Source organism: Vulpes lagopus, chromosome X (genome assembly GCF_018345385.1).
Source record: "Vulpes lagopus strain Blue_001 chromosome X, ASM1834538v1, whole genome shotgun sequence".
Taxonomy (NCBI): domain Eukaryota; kingdom Metazoa; phylum Chordata; class Mammalia; order Carnivora; family Canidae; genus Vulpes; species Vulpes lagopus.
In genome coordinates this window covers 45,304,551-45,326,615 of record NC_054848.1, presented here as the reverse complement: position 1 = coordinate 45,326,615, position 22,065 = coordinate 45,304,551, and the positions used below count along the sequence as shown (strand labels likewise).

The 22,065-nt window shown below is 47.0% G+C and overlaps 3 protein-coding genes across 9 annotated transcripts in view; 2 read left to right on the top strand and 1 right to left on the bottom strand.

Moving 5' to 3' along the window:
• The first annotated feature begins 899 nt into the window (after positions 1 to 899).
• Positions 900 to 3,270, top strand: HSD17B10 (hydroxysteroid 17-beta dehydrogenase 10). Its single transcript, XM_041740064.1, has 6 exons — positions 900 to 1,040; positions 1,379 to 1,543; positions 2,165 to 2,329; positions 2,429 to 2,557; positions 2,640 to 2,748; positions 2,951 to 3,270. The coding sequence occupies exons 1-6, from the start codon at positions 1,014 to 1,016 to the stop codon at positions 3,139 to 3,141; spliced, it is 786 nt and encodes a 261-aa protein (XP_041595998.1). The 5' UTR covers positions 900 to 1,013; the 3' UTR covers positions 3,142 to 3,270.
• A 146-nt stretch (positions 3,271 to 3,416) lies between these two features.
• RIBC1 (RIB43A domain with coiled-coils 1) lies at positions 3,417 to 21,124 on the bottom strand. 7 transcript variants are annotated; one of them, XM_041740059.1, is made up of 8 exons: positions 20,937 to 21,124; positions 19,788 to 19,890; positions 13,045 to 13,161; positions 11,030 to 11,111; positions 10,480 to 10,824; positions 4,583 to 4,701; positions 3,756 to 4,150; positions 3,417 to 3,646 (listed from the first exon to the last, which is right to left on the bottom strand). In XM_041740059.1, the coding sequence occupies exons 3-8, from the start codon at positions 13,159 to 13,161 to the stop codon at positions 3,565 to 3,567; spliced, it is 1,140 nt and encodes a 379-aa protein (XP_041595993.1). In that variant the 5' UTR covers positions 19,788 to 19,890; positions 20,937 to 21,124; the 3' UTR covers positions 3,417 to 3,564. The 7 variants fall into 7 exon arrangements, with proteins under 7 accessions (XP_041595993.1, XP_041595992.1, XP_041595991.1 ...); XM_041740058.1 differs by lacking the exon at positions 20,937 to 21,124 and adding an exon at positions 20,104 to 20,424; XM_041740057.1 differs by lacking the exon at positions 20,937 to 21,124 and adding an exon at positions 20,218 to 20,424.
• SMC1A (structural maintenance of chromosomes 1A) overlaps positions 20,519 to 22,065 on the top strand; it is a 44,343-nt gene continuing 42,796 nt past the window's right edge. The window contains exon 1 of the mRNA XM_041740065.1: positions 20,519 to 20,733. Coding sequence (XP_041595999.1) covers positions 20,625 to 20,733 — 109 coding nt within the window. The 5' untranslated portion in view covers positions 20,519 to 20,624. The remainder of the gene's footprint in view (positions 20,734 to 22,065) is intronic.

Genomic DNA, 22,065 nt, shown 5'->3' with positions numbered 1-22,065 from the left:
CAGGCTTGCTGCAGGAAGCCCAATGCAGAACTCTATCCCAGAACTCTGATCCCACAACTCCGGGATCACACCCTGAGCCGAACGCGGTTGCTCAATCACTAAACCACCCAGGCATCCCTCAAGATTCTAATTGGGATGCTGGTTGAAAGATGTTCCAGGATGACCAAAGACCTGAAACTAAAATGACAGTGTCTGGTTGAGGTCCAGTCAGCAACGTGTGATTAATGTGGGCTTTGGGATGTAAAATAGGTTTGACACAGGGGACAGTAGCAAAGGCTGAACTGATGAACAATGTTTTTGTTTCTCTGTTTATGCCTCTCTGGACTTATGCGTCTCAACAGCTCTGTCTCAGAATGTCTGTCTCCCAGCTTCTCTGTCTCTTAGTGGTTCCCCATATCCATATCTCTGTGATCCTGTCTGGCATCTGTTTCTCTGATCTCTTCCTTAACATATTTCTCTTCAGTGGCTCTCAGAATCTCCATCTTTGGCTATCCGTGTCTGTCTCAGAATTTAGTTCTCTGCCCCTTCCTTTGTCTGTGTCTGTACTGTAATTACCTTTTTCCCCCAACTGAAGTGTGTCCTTCTGTAAAGCATGAACCTTTTAGTATTCCACTTGGTATCGTCCCCAGGGACCCGCACAGAGCCTGGCATATAGGAGTCTGTCATATGTTTATGCTTGAATGAAGGCTTTTACTGAGAGGTAAGGAAAACTCCTAATCTCCTGTCCGCCTACTTCCCGCAGAGCTGGCCGCCTGCGGGAAGAAACTAGGCTGACATTCGGGCGGAGAGGGTGGTTGCCATCGTGCGGCTGCTACGGAGTTCTTACCTCAGGTGAAAGAACTCTGGAGGCACCTCGCCGAAGCTTCGCCCTCTGGGCTGCCGCGGCTAGCAGCCGACGCCACGCCCCGGAGTCTGGCGCAGCGGCCCGCCCCCTCGCCCGCTCCGCCACACGCCTCTGCGTCCGCCAATCTGCGCCTGCCCCACCGCCCTGCCCGCGGAGAGTTCGGAGCAAAATGGCTGCGGCCTGTCGGGGCGTGAAGGTAGTTGGGGCTTCGCAACTACTGGCTGCTCCGCTGCGCCAGCTGGGACCACGCGGCCGTGGCTCTAGGGGGTAGAGATCGGTGCTGGGAGGAAGGGTCACACTTGTCTAGGCCTGCTAGTGCGGCGGTTGGGCTCGGGAGGTGAAGGTCAACTCTCCTACGCATATGTGTGTGGGGTGACTGGGGATGAGACACCCAGAGGTCCTATTCTGAAGGAGACGAAACACACCTGGGTCACCCCGGGGAGCCTCCGTTGCAGAAGCCTGGAGAACAAACAGGCGGATGAAAGGGTGGGGTTGGTCTGCATCGAGTACCGTTGACCGTTCCTTTCTTCACAGGGCCTGGTTGCTCTAATAACCGGAGGAGCCTCTGGTTTAGGTCTGGCCACGGCAGAGCGACTGGTGGGGCAAGGGGCCACTGCTGTGCTTCTGGACCTGCCCAACTCTGATGGCGAGGTCCAAGCCAAGAAGTTGGGGAAGAACTGCACCTTTGCCCCAGCTGATGTAAGTGTGAGCATGAGGTCACTGAAACTGGCCTGGGAACCCGTGGGGTCCCCTTCAGTAAGGGTCTGTGTGGACAGTGGGCCCATCTCCTTGTCCCTTTTGGCCTGAGCCATCTGTCAAGCACTGTGGGAGCACCTGCAATAGGGAATGTACAAAGCCTGGAGCCACAGCAGTGGGGATGGGAATTGGATATATCAGAATCTCGTGGAGGGGGTATGTATAGTTTGAAAATGCATATTGTGTCCTATAATTTTGTATTTACAAAGTTGAAAAATTTTTCATGATGCTACGGAAAGCAAGCTTGGTGAAATCATCTTGGTAAGTCGAGGTACAAAAAAACCAGTTCGTCATCATAATAATTCTCGAAACTGCTCTGGTCTACAGAAATCTCCAGGGGTATGTGAATTTATCAAAAGAGGATATAGATTTGAAAAATGTGACACTGCTCTACAGTATCTCACATTTTCACTTTTGCCCCACTCTCATGTTTTCTTTTGGCCTCCTCCTTGCTTACAGAATTCTGTTGTTACTCAAAGACTGGACTTGCTCTCCCCTTGCCCAGGTTTAGTGGTGAGTGTGTGTGCTGGGAGATGAATACTTTCTCCACTTCTCCCTTTAAAGGTGACCTCAGAGAAGGACGTGCAAGCAGCCCTGACTCTAGCAAAAGAAAAGTTCGGCCGTGTGGATGTGGCAGTCAACTGTGCAGGTATTGCAGTGGCCATCAAGACATACAACTTAAAGAAGAATCAGGCCCATACCTTGGAGGACTTCCAGCGAGTTCTCAATGTAAGGCCTCTGAGGGCTGTAAGAGGTATTTGGCTGTGGGTGCCCCCAAAGATTTTAGGGGACAAATGGTCCTACACCATGTCTCTACTGGTCTTTCAGGTGAATCTCTTAGGCACCTTCAATGTGATCCGCCTGGTAGCTGGTGAGATGGGCCAGAATGAGCCAGACCAGGGAGGCCAACGTGGGGTCATCATCAACACTGCCAGCGTGGCTGCCTTTGAGGGCCAGGTGTGTGGGTAGGGGTTATGGCTTGTGCCTCTTTGGTGACTTGTTAGGGCCCTTCCATATATGACCTCTACTCCTTCCCCAGGTTGGACAAGCTGCATACTCTGCTTCCAAAGGGGGCATAGTGGGCATGACCCTGCCCATTGCTCGGGATCTGGCTCCTGTGGGCATCCGAGTGATGACCATTGCTCCAGGTAGGCATATTCCCTCCCTGCCACACCTGGTATTGGGTAGGTAGGATTCGTGGGCAGTTGAGAGGATGGAAAGTATCTCCCGGCTAAGCAGCAATAGCCTTCCATTTCTGGGCATCAGGAAGTACCCGATGGTAGAGCTAAAGTGAGAAGGGACCAGGGAAATAAGAAAGGAAGGATGAGCCTCTGACTCTGTCTTGCCTAGGCCTATTTGGCACCCCACTGCTGACCAGCCTCCCAGAAAAAGTGCGCAACTTCTTGGCCAGCCAAGTGCCCTTCCCCAACCGACTGGGTGATCCCGCTGAGTATGCTCATCTGGTACAAGCCATCATCGAGAATCCATTCATCAACGGAGAGGTCATCCGGCTGGATGGGGCCATCCGCATGCAGCCTTGAAGGCAAGGGGCAGAGAAAACATGTGCCCTTCTTTCCTTGCTTCCCTTGGAGTACAGCATGGGAGGAAGTCCAGTAGCCATCTTGTAACTGTTCAACACTCTGTGCCTAATAAAGTCTCTGTTTCTCACAGGGAGTGGGTAATGCTGTGTGCTGGGGAAACTGGCATGGGGAAGTCAGGTGAATGGGTGAAGACTAACAGGGTCAGATGCAGGCCCAGGGGTTGGGTGGGAAAGGCAGCACCTCATACCTTTTGTGTCCCATTACAACACATGGCCTTGATGTTAGTAATAACTTTATTATCTAGGGCCAAAGGCAGGGATAGTGGGGGAATGGATTTGGGAAGGGGGTCTGCAGCCTCTTCCTCTCTGATTCCCAGCTTTCATGAGCTCAATGAGGGAGAAGAGAATGATGGTCATTTGGAGCTCAGCGGCTGCTGGTGTTGAACTGCAGGTGATATTGGGTTGTAGGCTGATTGGTGTAGATTATGGAATTCAGATAATTCTGCCTGTGAAAGAAGTTCAGAGGCCTCTGATGCTGATGAACTTTTCCTCTCCCTCTGGCCCTTCCCATCCCTCCCTTGGCATTCATCCATGTCCCCCACCCCTAGAACTTACTGGGCTTTTTGCTCCATAGCCAGCTGCTGATTGAAAGACCCCAGACCCCTTCGAAATTCAGCACAAAGTTCCCTCTCCTGCTCTTCTAACTCCATTGCTGCCTGGGCTGAGTGCAAGGCCTGGTTTTCCCATTCGACATCCAGTGCTTGTTCGGCCTGGCGCTGTGCCTCCTTTTCGTGGCGTTGCACCTCCTGGACTTTCCTGATGGCAGTTCTCTGCTCTGGAGTCATGCCCTTCCAACAATAGGGCAAGACCCGGTGGGGAGCCACTGGGTGCTGAGCAACCTGAGGGTTCTCAGTCAATAGGCCACTCGTGATCTGGTTCTGGATCTCCATGAAATTGGCCTCCTGTTCACGCTGATGCTCACGGCGTTGCCGTTCAGCCAGTTCAGCTGCCTGGTGGGGCCCCCGAATATGAGCATTTGGGTGCCCAACTTCAGGGAACTCTCAGTCACAGGGGAGGGGAAGACATGGCCCTACTCTCCTCCGTCTTTGGGAGAGAAGGAACAGATCTTGCCTGGCCTTTGAATGACCTAACATGGGGGAAGCGGAATGGACAGGGAACTTCCTGCCCTCTGGAAACCCTTAGACTGAGTGGCTGGGGAAGGGAAGGTGATGTTCTATTCTCCGGTCATCCTGAATCTGGATGTGGGGAAGAGCATCTTCTGCCCTCAGAGGGTCCTTAGGTGAAAGGAGATATCCTCAGGTAGATGAAGGGGCTGGTGCTGATTCAAGAAAGGTTGTGTGGGCAAAGACATGGCTAAGTTCCCCAGGGCTTTGTTCAAGGGGTTGGGGAGAGCCCGGTATACTGAGTGGCTCAGGCCATACCTGGGCTTTGTTGGCATTGGCCATGGCAGACATCATGGCCACACGGCAGGACTCCTCTAGCTTGGCCAACTGGGTGGCCTGCATGTCCATGGCTAGGCGCAGCTGGTCATTGAGCATACCTGCACAGAAAAATATGGCCAGGCACTATAGTGGCCTGCTCCATTCCTGGTTCACTCATTCAGCCATTTGTTCAACAAGCTTGGTAGATGTGTGGATGTGTATGTTTGGGAGGAGAATGTTCTAATTGTAGGATGTGGAAGGAGTTACTTTTGGGGGCTTAGGGATAGACACAGTAGCAGCAACAAGGATTTCTCAAGTGCCTAAATGAAAGATGCAGGGAGATGGATCAAACATAGATCATACCACAATGTAGGAAGGGCAATGATATAGGTGTATACAGGGCATTAATGAGAGCTTTGTGAGGAAGGTGAGAGGAAGACCTCCAGGAGGAGGTGATCCTTGAAATGTGTGTTGTGTATAGAAAGAAAGAGCAAAGGGCATTCCAGGGCATGTTTTAGTCCAGCCACACCAGTCTCCTTGAAGTTTCTAGATTATGCCAGATACTCCTGCATCAGGGATTTGCAACAGATGTTATTTTTGGCTCATGTTTTCTCTTGCTTCCCCTAGGCCTTGCTCAAATATTGCCACTTCAGTGAGGCCTTCCCTGTGTCTCCTACCTAAAATTGCAACTTTCCTGTCCCCAATATTTATCCCCCTTCCCTGATTTTTCTCCCTACCATTTGTCAGCATCCCATATACTCAACATTTCAGTTATTTTGTCTATTGCCTGTCTCTCTCCTCAATAGAAAGTAACATTGTTGAGGGCAGGGATTTTGTCTGTTTTATTTACTACCATGCCCAGCACCCAGATCAGAGCCTGGCACATAGTAGGTGCTCAATAGATATTTGTCAAATGGATGAAGGAAATCAAGATACCACATGGTCTGTGTCTGAAACTATAATTAATCTGCTCTTGCTGGAGCATAAAATGCAAGTGGCTAGGGAGCTTTGCAGGGGTGAGATAAAGGGCCAGAAACTTGCCCTGCAGGTGGTTTTCCTGCAGGGAAAATGGAAATATTTTAAGTAAGGGGGAAATACAGATTTATATTTTAGAAAGCTCCTTCTGGGGGCCAATATAGAAAACAGTCAGGCTGGTGGGAGACAATGGAGGTAGCGAAGCCATCTTGGAGGGCTTAAAACAGGCCAAATATATAGAGCGTTACATCAGCAGTACTGATGAGAGAGTAAAGAAGAGGGGAGATTTGGATGCTTCATAGGGTCCTGGCTTGGATACGTGGATGCCATGGTGTGGCCACCACAGGAAGTAGAAGATACAGAATGAAGAGCAGGCTAGGGTACATGGATGAATTCTGTTAGGAAGCTGAGTTGAAGGTAGTCAGCAGGCATCTGGCTATCTGGTTTTGTGGGTAGAGAGTCCTCAGCACAGAGGTGGTGGGTGACGTGGCAGCTGAAACCAGGACAAGGGCCAGGGGCACCTGCAGTAAGTATGCAGGTTAGGGAAAGCAGTGTGACATAGACCGAGTCTCAAGAAAGGAGTAAGGGAAAAGGAGCCCACAAAGGGCAGATACACAGAAGGAATGGCCAGAGAGCCAGAGAGCTAAGAGCAGGATGTACTATGACAGAAGCCAAGGAAGAGAGAGGATTAAGAAGGATGTGATCAGAGTCAAGGGTGACAAGAATGATCCAGTCAAGGAGGAAAGATTTAACTAGAGTCTCTGGTACTTGATAATACAAAGGCATTGGTGATTTTAGTAAGAGTAGTGTCAGTGAAGTTGGGTGGGGAGAAAGGAGATCTCAGTGGGTTGTGGTGTAATGGAAAGGAAGAAAACACAGCAAGTGGAAGCAGATTTTTCAAAATGTATGGCTGTAAAGGAAAACAGCTCACAGCATCCAGAGAAATCACAGGGTGCAGGGATGCTTTTTTTTTTTTTTTAAATATGGGTTAGACATAAGCATGTTTACAGCAGGCACAGAAGGGACCAGTGGAAGAGGAAATGTTGAAAACACAGGGCAGGGAATACTGTAGAGGGCACAGCCTGGGGGCAGGTGGAGGGAGGGACACGGATAATGGGGTCCAGAACATAGGCTTAAGGCTTAGCTTTGAAGAGGTCCAAGGAACGGATTTCAGAGGCTGGAGGGTGGCAGAGGTTAGGGAGGATGGATAGAGGTGTGTGGTTTCATTTCATTCCTCACTGCAACCCAGAGAGGAAAGGATCAACACCATTTTTCAGGTGGAGACACTAAGAGGTCCAGAGGCGAAATAAAATGCCCAAGGTCACACAGTCAGCAAATAGTTGGTTGGGATTTGAATCCAGGTCTCTCGAGGAAATAGCCCATGCTCTTTTCATTATACAACATGTACCCTCCCTTGGTATCCCGCTGTTCCTGCTGCCTAGCTCTGCCTTCTCATACATCAGCCTGCTGCCACAGGGCAGCTGGCCCCATGGCGCCTCTGCAACTAGTCCCACAAAAGTCCCCAGATATTTCTAATTTCAAAATCCAATAGACAGGTTTCTGTTCCTACCTAAACTTCTCCAGAGCATTTGACATTATCGATGACTCCCATTCTGAGACTCTCCCTTGATCTCTGACCCTATTTTCTCATGGAGATTGAGAGAAGGCAAGTATGGTGTAGTGGCCAAGAATGTGGGCTCTGGAGCCAGTCTGCCTGAGTTTACTTTCCGCCTCCATCACCCACTAACTGTATGACTGGGCAAGTTACTTAACATCTCTGTTAAAGTTTGTTTCCTCCACTGACAATGGGGATAATAGTAGTGCTTGCCTCACGGAGTGGCGGGGAGGACTGCATGAGTTACTATATGGTAGCAAGCTCAGCACAGTGTCTGATACACAGTAAGTGCCCAGTAAAGGTTAGCTATTAGTATTTTATGCATCTTTTATCCTACCTCCCTGATCCCTTTATTATGCACTCCTTTTTCCTCTATCACTCCTTCACTCAAGATACATTTCCTGAGCACCTACTACATACCAGGCAAGTATGTAAGTCACCAGAGTTGTTGTGGTTAATAAGATAGCTCTGACCTTTGTCCTCACAGAGTGCACTATTTTCCCAGGCTCCATCCAGGCTTAGTATTCTGCTGCTGTGCAAACCCTTCCCCGCCTGTAGGCCTCCAGATCTCTCCCTCCAGCCCAGACTGGCTATATGCCACCTTGGGATCATATAGCTACATGGCTGCCTGTTGGCCACTTCCTCTTGGCTGCAATAGTCTTCTATCTTATTTCTTTGCCTCTGGTCTTCCCCTGTAATCCAATTTCCACAATCGCTTGCAAAGTTTTATGTATAAAACACAAATCATGTCACCCCGATGCATAAAACCCTCCTGTGGCTCCTCCCTCCCTCAGTTAAAGCCAAAATCTGCACTATGGCCTAGAAGGCCCACTGGATCTAGCCCCTTCATCTCTCTGACCTCATTTCCTATCACTCTTCCCCTCACTTGGTCTACTTCAGCTATTCTGGCCATACTGCCTTCCTCAAACATTCCAGACACCCCTCTCTCCTGCCTCTAGGTCTTTGTACTAGTTACTTCCTCTGCTTGTGACAGTTCTTCCTTCAGTTGTTTGTATTGCTCAATCCTTTATCTTCAGATCTGTATTCAAAGATGACCTCAGTGAGGTTTTCCTTATTTAAAATGGCAACTGTGCACCACTCTAAGTCCCCAAGTCCCCCCTTTTGTGCTTTATTTTTCTCCCTAGCAACTATCTTAATTACCTTATACAGTTGACCCTTGAACAATGCAGGGCTTAGGCACACCAATGTCCCCCGTGCCCCCTTGCACCCTGCCCTGCCTCCTACAGAGTCAAAAATCCACATGTAGCTTGAATCCCCCAAAACTTAACAACTCAGCCTCCTGCTGTTGTTGATCTTATCAGTAATGTAAAGTTGATGAACACATATTTTGTATATTAAATGTATTATATATTGTAGCCCTAAAATAAAGCTAGGGAAAAGTAAACGTTATTAAGAAAATCTTAAGGGAGGGGTGGTGGGTAGCTCAGTTGGCTAAGCATCTGACTCTTGGTTTTGGCTCAGGTCATGATCTCAGGGTCCTGAGATGGAGCCCCACTTCGGGCTCTGAGCTCAGTGCAGAGTCTGCCTGTCCCTCTCTCTGCTCCTCCCCCTGTACTCTCTCTCTCTAGAAAAAATAAATAAAATATTTTTTTTAAAAAAGAAAACCATAAGGGAGAGAAAATATGTTTACAGTATTGCATTTAAAAAATTCCACATATAAGTGGACCTATGCAGTTCAAACCTGTGTTCAAGGGTCCACTGTATAGTTTACTATTTTATCTTGTTTATTGTCTGTTTGTCCCCATTAGAATGTGAACTCCATGACAGCAAGGATTTTTCTATTTTGTTCACTGTGCCAGGCACAAAATAGGTGGCTTAATATATGCCAAATATTGAAATAGTCTTGTCACTCTGCTTAAAACCCTTAAATGGTTATTCACTGTCTACATAATAAAGTCACAATTCCTTAGTTTGGCATAGAAAATTCTTGCACATTTTCTCTTCCTCTAAGTCCTCAACCCTAGGCTGCACTAACATGAAACTGTTCACGCATCCTACACTCTTGGACTATTCACAACCCCAGTTCTCTACCTCTTTCTGCCCCTTTTCTTGTTCCCTTACCCTGCCTTGGAAAAATTGTACCCAACTTTCCAAAACTGATTCCTGATAGCTGACTTGTGCCACCTCCCCATCCTGCCTCCCTTTCCTTGTGAGAATTGACCACTCCCATGTTGATGTTCCCTCCATGTCCTATATACACTTATATCACAATACCTACCACTGTTAAAGCATAAATATTTGCTGATGAATAACTTGTGCATGTTATCTTTTCCTCTTCAACTAAACTGATTTTTGGGGTGCCTGGGTGGCTCAGTCCGTTAACTGTCTGCCTTCAGCTCAGGTCATGATCTTAGGGTCCTGGGATTGAGCCCTGTGTTGGGCTCCCTGCTTAGAGGGGAGTCTGCTTCTCCTTTTCCCTTTGCCACTTCCCCTGCTCGTGCTCTCTCTCTCTCAAATAAATAATTAAAAAAATAAACTGTTTTTCTAGAAGGGGCATGGTTTCATGGGATCATGGAGGGCAGGGTGCTTGTCTTGTTTACTTTGGTCTCCAGTTGTTCATTTGACAATGATTTATTGAGCTCCTGACACCATGGCAGGCTCTGTATGAGGCCACTGGGAGACAGGTGTAGAAAATTTGTCTTTAGTGAGCTGACATTTTGGAGAAAAGACAGACGTTCCACAAATACTTCCAGAATTAGTGACATCCACAACAAGTGGTAAACTGAATAGGATGCTCTAACAGGGATGATTTGAAAGGTGAGCAGTACAAATAGGTAAGAGGTGATCCTTGCCCTTAAAGGGCTTGCTCTAATAAAAAAGGAGGATGTGGTCACAGGCAGTGTCATAGTAATAGTAGCTACTGGTTACTGAGCACTGATGCTTGTGCTTTCCATACAGTATCTCATGTCATTCTTCTATGAGCTTTTTTTTTTTCTATGAGCTTTTTGTGGCATGGATTATTATCCCCATTTTAAGGATGAGGAAGCTGAAGCACTAAGAAAATTCATTTGCCCAAACCAGGTGGTAAGTGGCAGAACCGATAGGTCTGTCTTCACTATGTTGCCTCCATATAATGGAATTTGAGGCTGAGTGGGTACTGATGGCTACACTGTCAGTTACTGAAGGAAGTCAGGGAATTTGGGGTCTGCTCAGTCTAACCTTTCGGCATCAGCTTTATGGGTCACTGGACCTCCCCACACGGTTCTGACCTCGTGGGTGCTGTACCTGGCTCAGAACAACTCCCCACTAGGCCCTAGGTCTCAGCCTGGAGGGCACGGCTACTAACCTGAACACTTCTCATCAACCTTGACTTGTCGTTGCTCCTGCAGTTGCCTCTCCAGCCTGTACTTAAACTGCTCCTGCTGCATTTTCAGGCATGCAGCCCTGTCCAGGTCCTCCCCAGCAAAGCACTGCAGGCTGGCTGGGCCATAGTAGGGGTCACTGTCACCGAAACGGCCTGGAAACTCCGTGCAGAAACGGCCAGGATCCCAGAAGTCAAATTCTTGTCTGTTCTTGAGCTGCTGCTTTTGCTCCCGAAATTCCTGGACTTTCCTGGCCAGCCTACGTGTTCGTTCTGCCTGTTCCTTCTCTAGCATCTGGGCTACCAGGTCATACTGCATCTGGTAGGTACCTGGGGGTGGGTGGGCAGGGACATGAAGAAAGCCCCACAGAAGAGACAGAGCCCACTCTGCATGGCCTCTGCTCCAAAGGTCCATCTGGTTTGTCCCACCACACCCCAGGCCTCAGGCCCTACTCCAAGGCAGAACTGCCCTACCTCAGCCCACTCAGGCCCTTACACTATCCTTCTTAGCTTGCCCTCGGTCTTGGGCTTTTACCATAAGCTGCTTCCTTGCGCTGCTCTGTTGCCTCTCGAAGCTTTCGCTCTTCCACCTGGCTGTTGAGGGCTTTGACATCCACCTGATCCCAAAGAAATGAGGTAAATCAGGGTAGGGGACCAATAGTGGGTCTTGAATGCTCTAACACAAACTGCTCAGAATATACTTGCTTCAGAATTCTCCTATAGGTCCCCATAGGGGACCTTTTTTTTTTTTTTTTTTTTAGGATTTTGATTGTAAATGTTTAATAGAAATACACAATCTTTTGCTTTCTGAGACAGCAATAAAGAAGTTTAGAACAATCACTAAGAGTACAGGACTCTGCCACAAAGATGCAGCATGTGCTGCAAAGCTGATCTGGCCAAGTAAACAAAGTCAGTTGAAAGAACATCAGAAGTTAACACAAACAAATGTTGACAGAAGTTACAGACATGCAAAATATCCGTCAGTGCAATGAACTCGTAAAAAAAAAAAAAAAAAGTAAAAAAACAGCCAACCTGTGCTAGTCAGATGTTTTTAGGTCAAACCCACATTCCCATGTCGGGCCCAGAGAAAGAGCACAACTCACGGAGTCTCCTTTCCCCCAAGGACAATAGGAATAGCAAAACAGAAAGCTCTCATGCTCTTAAATTCTTTTATACAAGCATCACTTCTAACACATATTTTACTTGGAATGTAGTAGAGCAAACAATGTTTTTGACAATGGCCAAACTTTACAATGTCGACCTTTCTCTCAGTTTCTCTGTTGGTGGGTTTCCCGCCAGGAAGCTTTGTTAAGCTCCTCCAGCCAGAGTTCCTCCTGGAACATTATACCTCCTGGAATATGTTCTACTATCTGAATATGGTTTGTAAGCCCCTCATTGGTCTGGTCTCTGTCTCTTTCTCTAGCTTTATCTCAGTACCTTCTTCTCTGACCCACCTTCAGGAGCTCTGTGCTTACAGTTCCCTGTACTTCTTAGGTTGTTTTGAACAAATAGCCTTTGCTCCAGCTGCTCCCTCCACTTGGAACTTTCTTCCTCTTTTTACCTAAACTCCTATTTATCCTTCAAGACTGGCTCAGGCTTCACCTTCCTGATTCCTTAGGCAGGTGCTACTCCCATAGAATCTAGGACCCACTATCCACATTATGTTGATGTTTGCCTCTGACAATGATCTCCCCCACCAGACTGTGAGCCTATTAAGGGCAGAGACTGGGCCTTAGCTTTGTGCCCTACTGCCCAATCAAGTTCTTGGCACAGAACAGATCCTGAGGAAATGCTTGCCAGCTGGATCTCAATCACACCACACATCTCTCGGCCAAATACTTACTTGTGTCAGGCACTATGCTCTGGTTTCCACAGCCACCACCATATATTAATATTCACTTTTACACTTCCTTTATTTAGCTTCATTTTACTAAGGAGGAGCCTAGAGCTCAGAGAAGACAGGTGACTCATTCAAAGCCACATATCTAGTAAACAGCAGACCTCGCCCTTGAGGTAGGAGGTCTTTTCCAGGATACCATGCTGCAGCCCCCTGATCTCTATCCACCTACCCAGAAACCTATTTTTTCTTAAACTATCAATATTTTCTGTTTATTTTGATTGTGATTCCTTTGAAACATTTCAAGATAGTGTAAAAGGGAATACAGTTTAGTGAAGAGTAAGTCCTTCCCATCTCTGTGTCTCAGCCTGGTTAACAGTTTCTTATGTAGCCTTCCAGACAGCACTTAGGCATACACAATACCAAATATTCTTTAGACATCTTTTGGCTCCATGTTGCCTGTCTCTCGAGAACCAGGTCACTCAGCCCAGAGCTGACTGGAGGAGTAGGCTGTCACTGACTTCTCTTCCCCTGCACCCCTAGCCCTCTTCCTTCCCTCACCTGGTACTGGATGCCCTCTCTCCATCTCCTTCCTTTCCAGCTGGAGGGGCCACTCAAATCAATGAAGACTGTAACAGACACTGCTACATTCCTCTATGGGTGCAGGAGTGAGGTGACCCCTGGTCCCAAGAAAGTGCCTGTTGCCTACTTACCCCCATGACTCGGGTCCGCACATTGAAGAATCGGCTCTGCCTATCTTTTTCTCGATTTCTTCTAGCCTCAATGGCTGCCACCTCCTTTGGATCTGGTGACACGTCTATCTTATACATCTGGAGTAAGAGTGGAGTGGAATGGCCAATCAGTGCTGACCACCATTCTTGACTACATCCCCACCTCTATTCTTTTCTCCTTACAGCAACTCACCAGTTGTTGATTCCTACTGATTTTACCTCCTGATGTATTTCATATCTGTGTCCTACATCTTTGCTGTCACTGCCCTAATTCAGGTCTCACAATCAGGTGCTAGACAATGTTCTCAGGAGCCTCAGTGGCCTCTCTTGCTCTAGTGTCACCCTGTCTATTCCTTTCTCTGCACTAGCTATCAGAGTGATCTTTCTGAAAGCAAATCTGACCATGGCACACCTCACCTTAAAACCTTTAAAAGCGGGATGCCTGGGTGGCTTAGCGGTTGCATGCCTGCCTTCGGCCCAGGGCATGATCCTGGAGTCTTGGGATCGAGTCCTGCATCGGGCTCCCTGCATGGAACCTGCTTGGGATGCCTGAGTGGCTCAGTGGTTGAGTGTCTGCCTTTGGCTCAGGGCGTGATCCCAGGGTCCTGGGATCAAATCCCGCATCAGGCTCCCTGCATGGAGCCTGCTTCTCCTCCCTCTGCCTGTGTCTCTGCCTCTTTCTCTGTGTCTCTCATGAATAAATAAATAGAATCTCTTTTTTAAAAAAAACCAACAACCTTTAAAAGCAACGAGGCACCTGGATGGCTTTGTCAGTGGAGTATGGGACTCAATTTCAGGGTTATAAGTTCAGGCTCCATGTTCGGTGTAGAGATCGCTTAAAAATAAAAAATCTTTTTAAAGAAACCTTTAAGAGGGATCCCTGGGTGGCGCAGCGGTTCGGCGCGTGCCTTTGGCCCAGGGCGCGATCCTGGAGACCCGGGATCGAATCCCACATCGGGCTCCCGGTGCATGGAGCCTGCTTCTCCCTCTGCCTGTGTCTCTGCCTCTCTCTCTCTCTCTCTGTGTGACTATCATAAATAAATAATAAAAAATTAAAAAAAAAAAGAAACCTTTAAGAGCATCTTTAGGGGCACCTGAATGGCTCAGTCAGTTAAGTGTCTGCCTTTGGCTCAGGTCACGATCTTGGGGTCCTGGGATCTGGCCAGCATTGGGCCCCCTGCTCAGCAGGGAGTCTGCTTCTTCCTCTTTCTCTGCCCCACACCCCTGGTTATGCTCTCTCTCTCTTAAATAAAGTCTTAAAAAAAAAGAGCAAATGGGGGATGCCTGGGTGACTCAGTGGTTACGCATCTGCCTCCAGCTCAGGTTGTAATCCTGGAGTCCTGGGATCACGTCCCACATCAGGCTCCCTGCACGGAGCCTGCTTCTCCCTCTGCCTATGTCTCTGCCTCTCTCTCAATGGGTCTCTCATGAATAAATAAAATATTTTTTTTAAAAGTGTAAATGGCTTTAAAGCAGATGGCTCCCCAGTATTTATAAAGTCTAACCCCCTTTGCCAGATTTATAAGTCTTCATGATTTGACCCTTGCTCACCTTTCCAAGTCTCAAAAACTTATTTACAATTCTTCCCCCATTCACATTACACTCTATTTGGTTTTCCCCGTTTCAGTAAATGGCACCACTATTTCCTGTTTGTTACTTATTCTTTAGTCAAGTAAAAGGCTAGAGGGCTTAAATTTGCCTGTGTTCTTTCATATTTTGGGAAGCCCAGTTTTGGCATGTGAGCCAGCCAAAGTCACAGCCAAAAACATTTTTGCAAACATAAATGTGATCGTGTCTCTCACCTGCTTAGAATCCTCCACTGGCTTCCCACTGCACTTAGAATCAGATCCAAACTCCTTACCATGGGTTTGAAGTTCCAGCTCCTGCACAGCTTTCTAATTCATCCCACATCACAGTCTCCCTCACTTATGGTCATACAGGAACACTGGCCTCCTATCAAGTCCTTCAACACAACAACTGTTCCTACCTCAGGGTCTTTGTATATGGTGTTTCTTTGTTTAGAATACCATTCCTGAACTTCTCCTATAGCTAGTTCTGATCCTTTTATAATTCTTATTTTTTAAAAGATTTTATTTATTTGAGACAGAGGGAGACAGAGTGAGCGCATGAGTGGGGTGGCAGGTGTGCAGAGGGAGAGGGAGAAGCAGACCCTCCACTGAGCAGGGAAGGGCTCCATCACAGGACCCTGGGATCATGACCTGAGCTAAAGGCAGATGCGTAATTGACTGAGCTACCCAGATACCCATGATCCTTTATTTTTAAAAAAATTGTTACTGAATAATTTGATATATACAGAATATATATAACCTATATGCAAGTTAAGAAACATGATAAAAGAGACTCATGAACCAACTCCCCATCTTAAGGAATAGAACTCGATCAATATTCTTAAAGTATCTTATGTCTCTTTTCCCTCATCCTTACCCTAAGATGCAAATGTTAGCATTTGCTTACTAATAGGCATTAACATACTGTGTATGTATATGATTCCCTGGACAATATTTTGAAACATTCTCTTGTTTTGGAACTTGATAATGTATCATGTAGTGTGCATTTTTTCTTCATTTTACTTTTTTAACTCATGTTCATGCTATCATTTAACAAATCGTGGATTGCCTACTGTCAGACACTCCTATAAGGAGCTGGGAGACATCAAAGAACAAAACTGACGAGAATCTGAATCTTCTGTGGAGGTTACTTTTTAGTGGGGGCAGGGAGACAATAAACAGTATGCTGAAGAGTTTGTAAGAAGATGATATGTGCTATGGGGGAAAAGATAGAGCAGGATAAAGGGAACTGGAGTGCCAAGGACATGGGGCGTATTGCCATTTTATTTTTTTAAAGATTTTATTTATTTATTAATGGGAGACAGAGAGAGAGAGGAGAGAGAGAGAGAGAGAGAGAGAGAGAGAGAGACAGAGACAGAGACAGAGACACAGGCAGAGGGAGAAGCAGGCTCCATGCAGGGAGCCTGATGTGGGACTCGATCTGTCCCAGGTCTCCAGGATCAGGCCCTGGGCTGAAGGTGGCGCTAAACCGCTGAGCCACCTGGGCTGCCCCGTATTGCCATTTTAAATGTGGAAGCCAGGGAAGGCATAGTTGAAAAGGTAATATTTGAGCAAATACTTGGAAGGTGAGGGAGTCACCTATGCGGGTATCTAGGATGAGAGCACTCCAGGCAGAGGGGACAAACACAGAGGTCTTATGGTGGACACAAAAGGCACACACTCAGGGGAACAACAGGGAGGCAAGTGAGTGCAGGAGAGGTAGGTAGGAAATGATATTAGAGAGATAACAGGAGGGCACAGAGCATGTAGAACTGTGTAGAACATTGTTAAAGGCTGTGGCTTTTACTCTGAGAGAATGGGCAGCCACTGGAGGGTTTTGAGCAGTGGGAATGATGTGCTCTGCCTTTGATTTTTAAAGGATTATGTCTGGCTGCTGTGTGGATAGACTGAGGGGACCAGAGGCAAGGCTAGAAGCAGGGAGACTAGATAGGTGACTGCAGTTGTCCAGGCAAGAGGTGATGCTGAATCATGTCAAGTTTGTAGCAGCAGAGAGAGTGAGAAGTGGTCAGATTCTGGATATATGTCAAAGGCAGAGCCAATAGGACTTCCTGATAGATTAGATGTGCAGTATAAAAGCAGTATTAAGAATGATTTCAAAGATTTGAGCTGGGGCAACCCGAGGGATGGAGTTGCTATCAACTGAGTAGTCTGTGTAGCAAGAACAGTATGGGATGGAGGCAGGGGGAGGATCAAGAGATCAGTTTTGGAAATGTTGAGTTTGAGAGGTCTGTTAGATATCCACTGATAGCACACAGACGGTATGGTCAATTTTATTATTGTTCAAAAAGATCTGCTGCTCCTCCCTGCAGAAGGCTTATTCATCCATATCTCATTGTCCTCAAGGTTACCCATGTGGTTGGTTTTGCCCTCTGCAATGGGAAAATTGACACATGCTAGTCCCAAACAGAACTAAGAGCCATTATGTGATTGCCCTCCACTTTTTCCTCTTCGCTCTCTGCTAAGCGAAGTCTTAGCAGAAGACATTGAGTCTGGCAATGTCCCAGGTAAGGGCTTCTCCTTCAGCGTTGATTCTGGAATGATGACGTAGAGCAGAGATGTAGCCAACCCACATCAGACAAGCATGGGTGAGAAATCCTTGTTTTTCTAAGCTGCAGAGATTTTGGGGTTGTTTGTAACCTCAGCATAATTCAGCTTATCCTGACTGATACAAAGAAATTTTTAAAAAAGATTCTCTTTATTTATTCATGAGAGACACACACAGAGACAGAGACACAGGCAGAGGGAGAAGCAGGCTCCCTGCAAGGGAGCCACCAGGTGTCCCTGATACAAAGGAATTTAAAGCTTTGAGGCTGTAAGAGATCTCTGAGTCAGTGTAGATGGGTAAGAATGCCCCAGGGGAGATGGGGAAAGGAGGAGTCAGCACTGGAGGCGAAGGTTGAGCGTCTGGTGAGGCGGGAGGAAAACCATAAGTGTGGTGTCTGAGAAGCTTTTGGGAGAGAGTGAGCAACTGATGATATGTCAAGAGGAGGGCTGAGAACTGACAGGTTTAGTAATGTGAGGGTTGCTGATAACCTTAACATTTTTGGTGGGGTTTTGGGGATAAAAACCTGATTGAAGTAAGCTCAAGAGAGACTAGGACTCCGCAACACAAACAACCCAGTTTATAATTATTGTTAATTGCAAAAGAGGGAGGAGGAACCTGCAGATTAAAGAAATATATATACAGGTGGGAAAGTTTCCCTAGCATATACCTAGGAGTGCAAGTGCTGGTCATAAGTCAAAGGCATATTTAACTTTACAAGATAACACTAAGTTGTTTTCCAAGGAGATTATACCAATTTACACTTCACTCCAGCTACTTTATATCCTCAGCAATACTTGGTATGGCAGACTTTAAAATTTTTGCCAGTTTGTATTATAATTAACAATTATAATTAACAATCTTTATTGACATTATCATTATTGCTAGTGAGGTTGCACATCTTTTATGTGTGTTTTGGCCATTTTTGATTACGCTTCTGTGAAGTGCTCATTCATACTTTTTATTCATGTTTTTAAAAAATCAAGTTGCTTGTCCTTTTCTTATTAATTTTAGTTCTTTATTACTGACACACTAATCATTTCTTAGTTTAAATGTGGCAGACACCTCCAATTTGTGACTTTTTATTTTATTATTTTTTAAATGATATTTATTTATTTTCAAAGTAAGCTCTATGCCCAACATGGGGCCTGAACTCATGACCCTGAGATCCAGAGCCACATGCTCTACTGACTGAGCCAGTCTGGTGCCCCTTTACTTTATCATTATTTTATGGAAATTTTATGGTTACAGTGGATACATAAAAAGGAATATGGTTAACACACATGTAAGTTATGAAGCACAACAACAAAATGAACACCTGTAAACTCTCAGCGGAAGCCAGAAAATAAATTATCAGTACTCTAGAAGCTTTCTGTGTGCACCCACCCTTTTTCACTTTCTTTATGTTGTAACTTGGATGAATTTAAATGTAGTCAAATTCAGCAATCTTTTCCTTTAAGCTTAGAAGTTTTCATTATTTAAGAAATTCCCTGAGGTCATATTCTGCTATATATTCTAAAATGTCTAGAATTTTGCCTTTCTCATTTTTTTTTCTTTCTTTCTTTTTTTTTTTTTCATTTAAGCTTTTAATCCATTTGGAATTGCACTTTATATACAGTGTGAGAGGTAGGGATCCAATTTGATTTTTTTCCAAGTTTCATCTTTTTATTTATTTATTTATTTTTAAAGATTTTATTTATTTATTCATAGAGATGCAGAGAGAGAGAGAGAGAGAGAGAGAGGCAGAGACACAGGCAGAGGGAGAAGCAGGCTCCACGCAGAGAGCCTGAAGTGGGACTCGATCCACGGTCTCCAGATCACGCCCCGGGCTGCAGGTGGCGCTAAACCGCTGCGCCACCTGGGCTGCCCCAAGTTTCATCTTTTTAAATGGAACACTAGTTCTTGTCAGTTATATGAGATTGCTGCCCTTTGATAATTTTGTCCCCTTAGCCTGATTGTGACTGTTTCTCCCAGTTGAATTCATTTATGGTTCCTCTACTAGATTCCATCAATCAAGCTTTCTTGCTTTCCTGGACTTGTCCTAAGACTTTTATACTCTTCCCAGCCTCCATACGTCATTTTAAAAATGGTTTCAGGAATAGCCATGGCAACCACCAGACCCTTTCCATGTCCAAGTCTAGGCACCAACCCCAACCTACTCACTCATTCCCATTTGTCACCACAATGTAAGGTCACTGAAGGGGAAGATTTTGCAGATATTTTAAGCTTCTTGGATTGCTAAAACCATGACCTTGTAATGAGCAGGTATAAGGTGATAGGAGGATGAAAGTATGAAGGAGAAGGATAGAAAATATGGGGACGAGAGAAGGGAAAGGGACAGAGGTGGCAGAGCATGGTGGGGGGAGGCAAAAAAAGGAAAGGGGAAGGAGAGCAACAGAACAGTAGACAGAGATGGAGGACGGAGAGCAAGAGAAGGGGAAGGAGGAAAGCAAGGAAGGGGGTTAGATGGAGAAGAGGAAATGGGATGGGGATGAAGCATGGAGGAGATAGATAAAATGGGGAGAAAGGAAGGAGGATAAGGGTGGAGAGCACTGGCTTAGGGACTGTGACTCCCAGGGGTTCACACGAAATACCTTTCTTAGCAACGAGTGTCAATTTTGAAGCTCCCAGCTCAAGCAGCCAACAAGTGGCTCAGGTCCAAGACTGTTCTTGGGCTACAGCAGCAGTCCCTGAGCTCTGCTTGGAGGAAAGTGAGGGAGATGGATAAAGACAGTATCTCTGGCCGTAGCTTTCCTTACCCCATAGCGTTCCTCAGCCCGTAACCCAGATGCTCCAGAGTACCCTCATCTCCCTTCACATTCCATCCCCCTTCCCACCCCAACCCATCCCTACTCCCATTCCACTGCACTTCCAACCCTACTTCAACCTCTGCACACGGTCTGAGCTCACCCAACACCGCGTCCTCCCGCTGGCCCCTCTGTCCTGGGGGTCCTTCCAATTCCCGACCCTGTTCTTGTTTGATCCTTCAGGCCGGCCAGGCTAAAGCCACAGCTAAGCTCCCACCTTCCTCTTGCCCTGGAGGGCATAACTCTGCTGTCACTTCTGTCTCAGCAAGGGTGGGCTCCAGTCCTGCCTGCTTCCTCGGATCTGAAAAGCTGCTGAGTCCGCCGTCACTGCCTCCTCTAAGGTTCGGTAGGCAGAGTCAGCCTTTTGCGTTGCCACGCAACAAGAAAGGGGGGCGGGACCCAACTCTTGTTTCAAGCTCGCGCCCTGGCAACGGATCAACAAAACTTCCACGCCCCGCCCCTGGTTCCGCTCTCGCCGGAAGCCGGAAATCCCGTTAGGCCTGCACTTATTCTCGCGAAGTTTGTCCTACGCCCGGCCTGCACTGCGGTGTTTCCCGCGCGGGTTACCCCAGTTCCCGGGTGTACGGCGCGGCCTTTTGTACAGCCGCCGGCGCCGCCGCCGTCATGGGTTTCCTGAAACTGATTGAGATCGAGAACTTTAAGTCGTACAAGGGTCGGCAGATTATCGGACCGTTTCAGAGGTTCACCGCCATCATTGGACCCAATGGCTCTGGTGAGAAATAAACGGGGCTGCGGCCCTGCGCACGTCCCGGCCTGGACCCCCTAATCCGGCAGCAGAGTAGTATAACCCAGCCCGTGCGACCTGAAATGTCGGGAACCCTTACAGGTTTTTTTTCCTCCTGAGCGGGTGCGGGTCGAACCCGCTTTCCCCGCTCGGGTGCTCTGACTCCAACCTCTTCCCCAAGTGTCACTTGCCTGCTCTCTGCGCGGCCCCCGCCCGGGAGCGAGTGGTACGGGCCGATCTGTACGTTACCCCGCCCACTGCCCCCTCCCGCCAAAAGTGGCGCGTCCGGAGTTGTCAGCCAGCTGCGGGCCGCGCAGTTCCCCGCCGGACCTGCTGCATCCGGCCACTTCCTCTGCCTTGTTTGAACTCTCCGGAAAGCGTGGGACCGCTGGTAGCCCTCCCAAAGCCTTCGGTCCCCAGCAGTACACTTCTTCTGCCCAGCGCCCCCTCCCGCCTCACTTTGGTATGCTCCAATTCCTCCTTTTTTTTACTCTCCTCCCAAGGCGGCACTTTTGAATTTCTGACTCAGCCCTCCTGTCTCCCGCGGGAGTGCTTGGAACGTCCATCCTCCACCCCCATCTCAGAGATGGGAATGCTTCGAAATCCTCCCCCTTTGCTATCACTGAAACCCTTTAAAGAACTCATTTGCTCGCCAAATTTATTGAATGCTTGTTGTTTTATAAGTAGTTATTCAAGGTGCTATAGAAACAGCGGAGAATAGAGTAAGTCTTGCTCTCAGGGGACTTGCAATGGAAATACAATAATAAAGGAGAAAATAATACAATTTTTGGCTGTGATGAATGCTAGACAGGAAATTAAGTTGATGGAATACAGTGACTTGAGTGGTGTCTTTAGAAAGAGCGGTTAGTAGATACTGTATTATATGTTTGAAAGTTTCTGTAAGAATAGATTTTAAAAGTTCTCATCACAAGGGAAAATTGTGAGGTGATGGATGTTAACTTACTGTGATAATCATTGCTTCATATATATGAATATGGAATCATTATGTTGTATACCTGAAACTAATACAGTGTTATATGTCAGTTATATCTCACCAAAACTGGAGGAGGGGAAGGGTGGTCAGGTCTTTCATAGCTTGACTCCTCATCTCTAAATGATAAACTATTGAGAGCTTGGGTGGCTCAGTTGGTTAAGTGTTTTGGACTCTTGATCTCAGCCCAGGTCTTTATCTCAGGGTTGTGAGTTCAAGACCCCTGTTGGGCTCCATGCTGGGCATGGAGCCTACTTTAAAAAAAAAAAAAAGTAAATGATACACTATGGATTCCTCCCATCTACCCCCACAAGCAATCTGGAATCCTG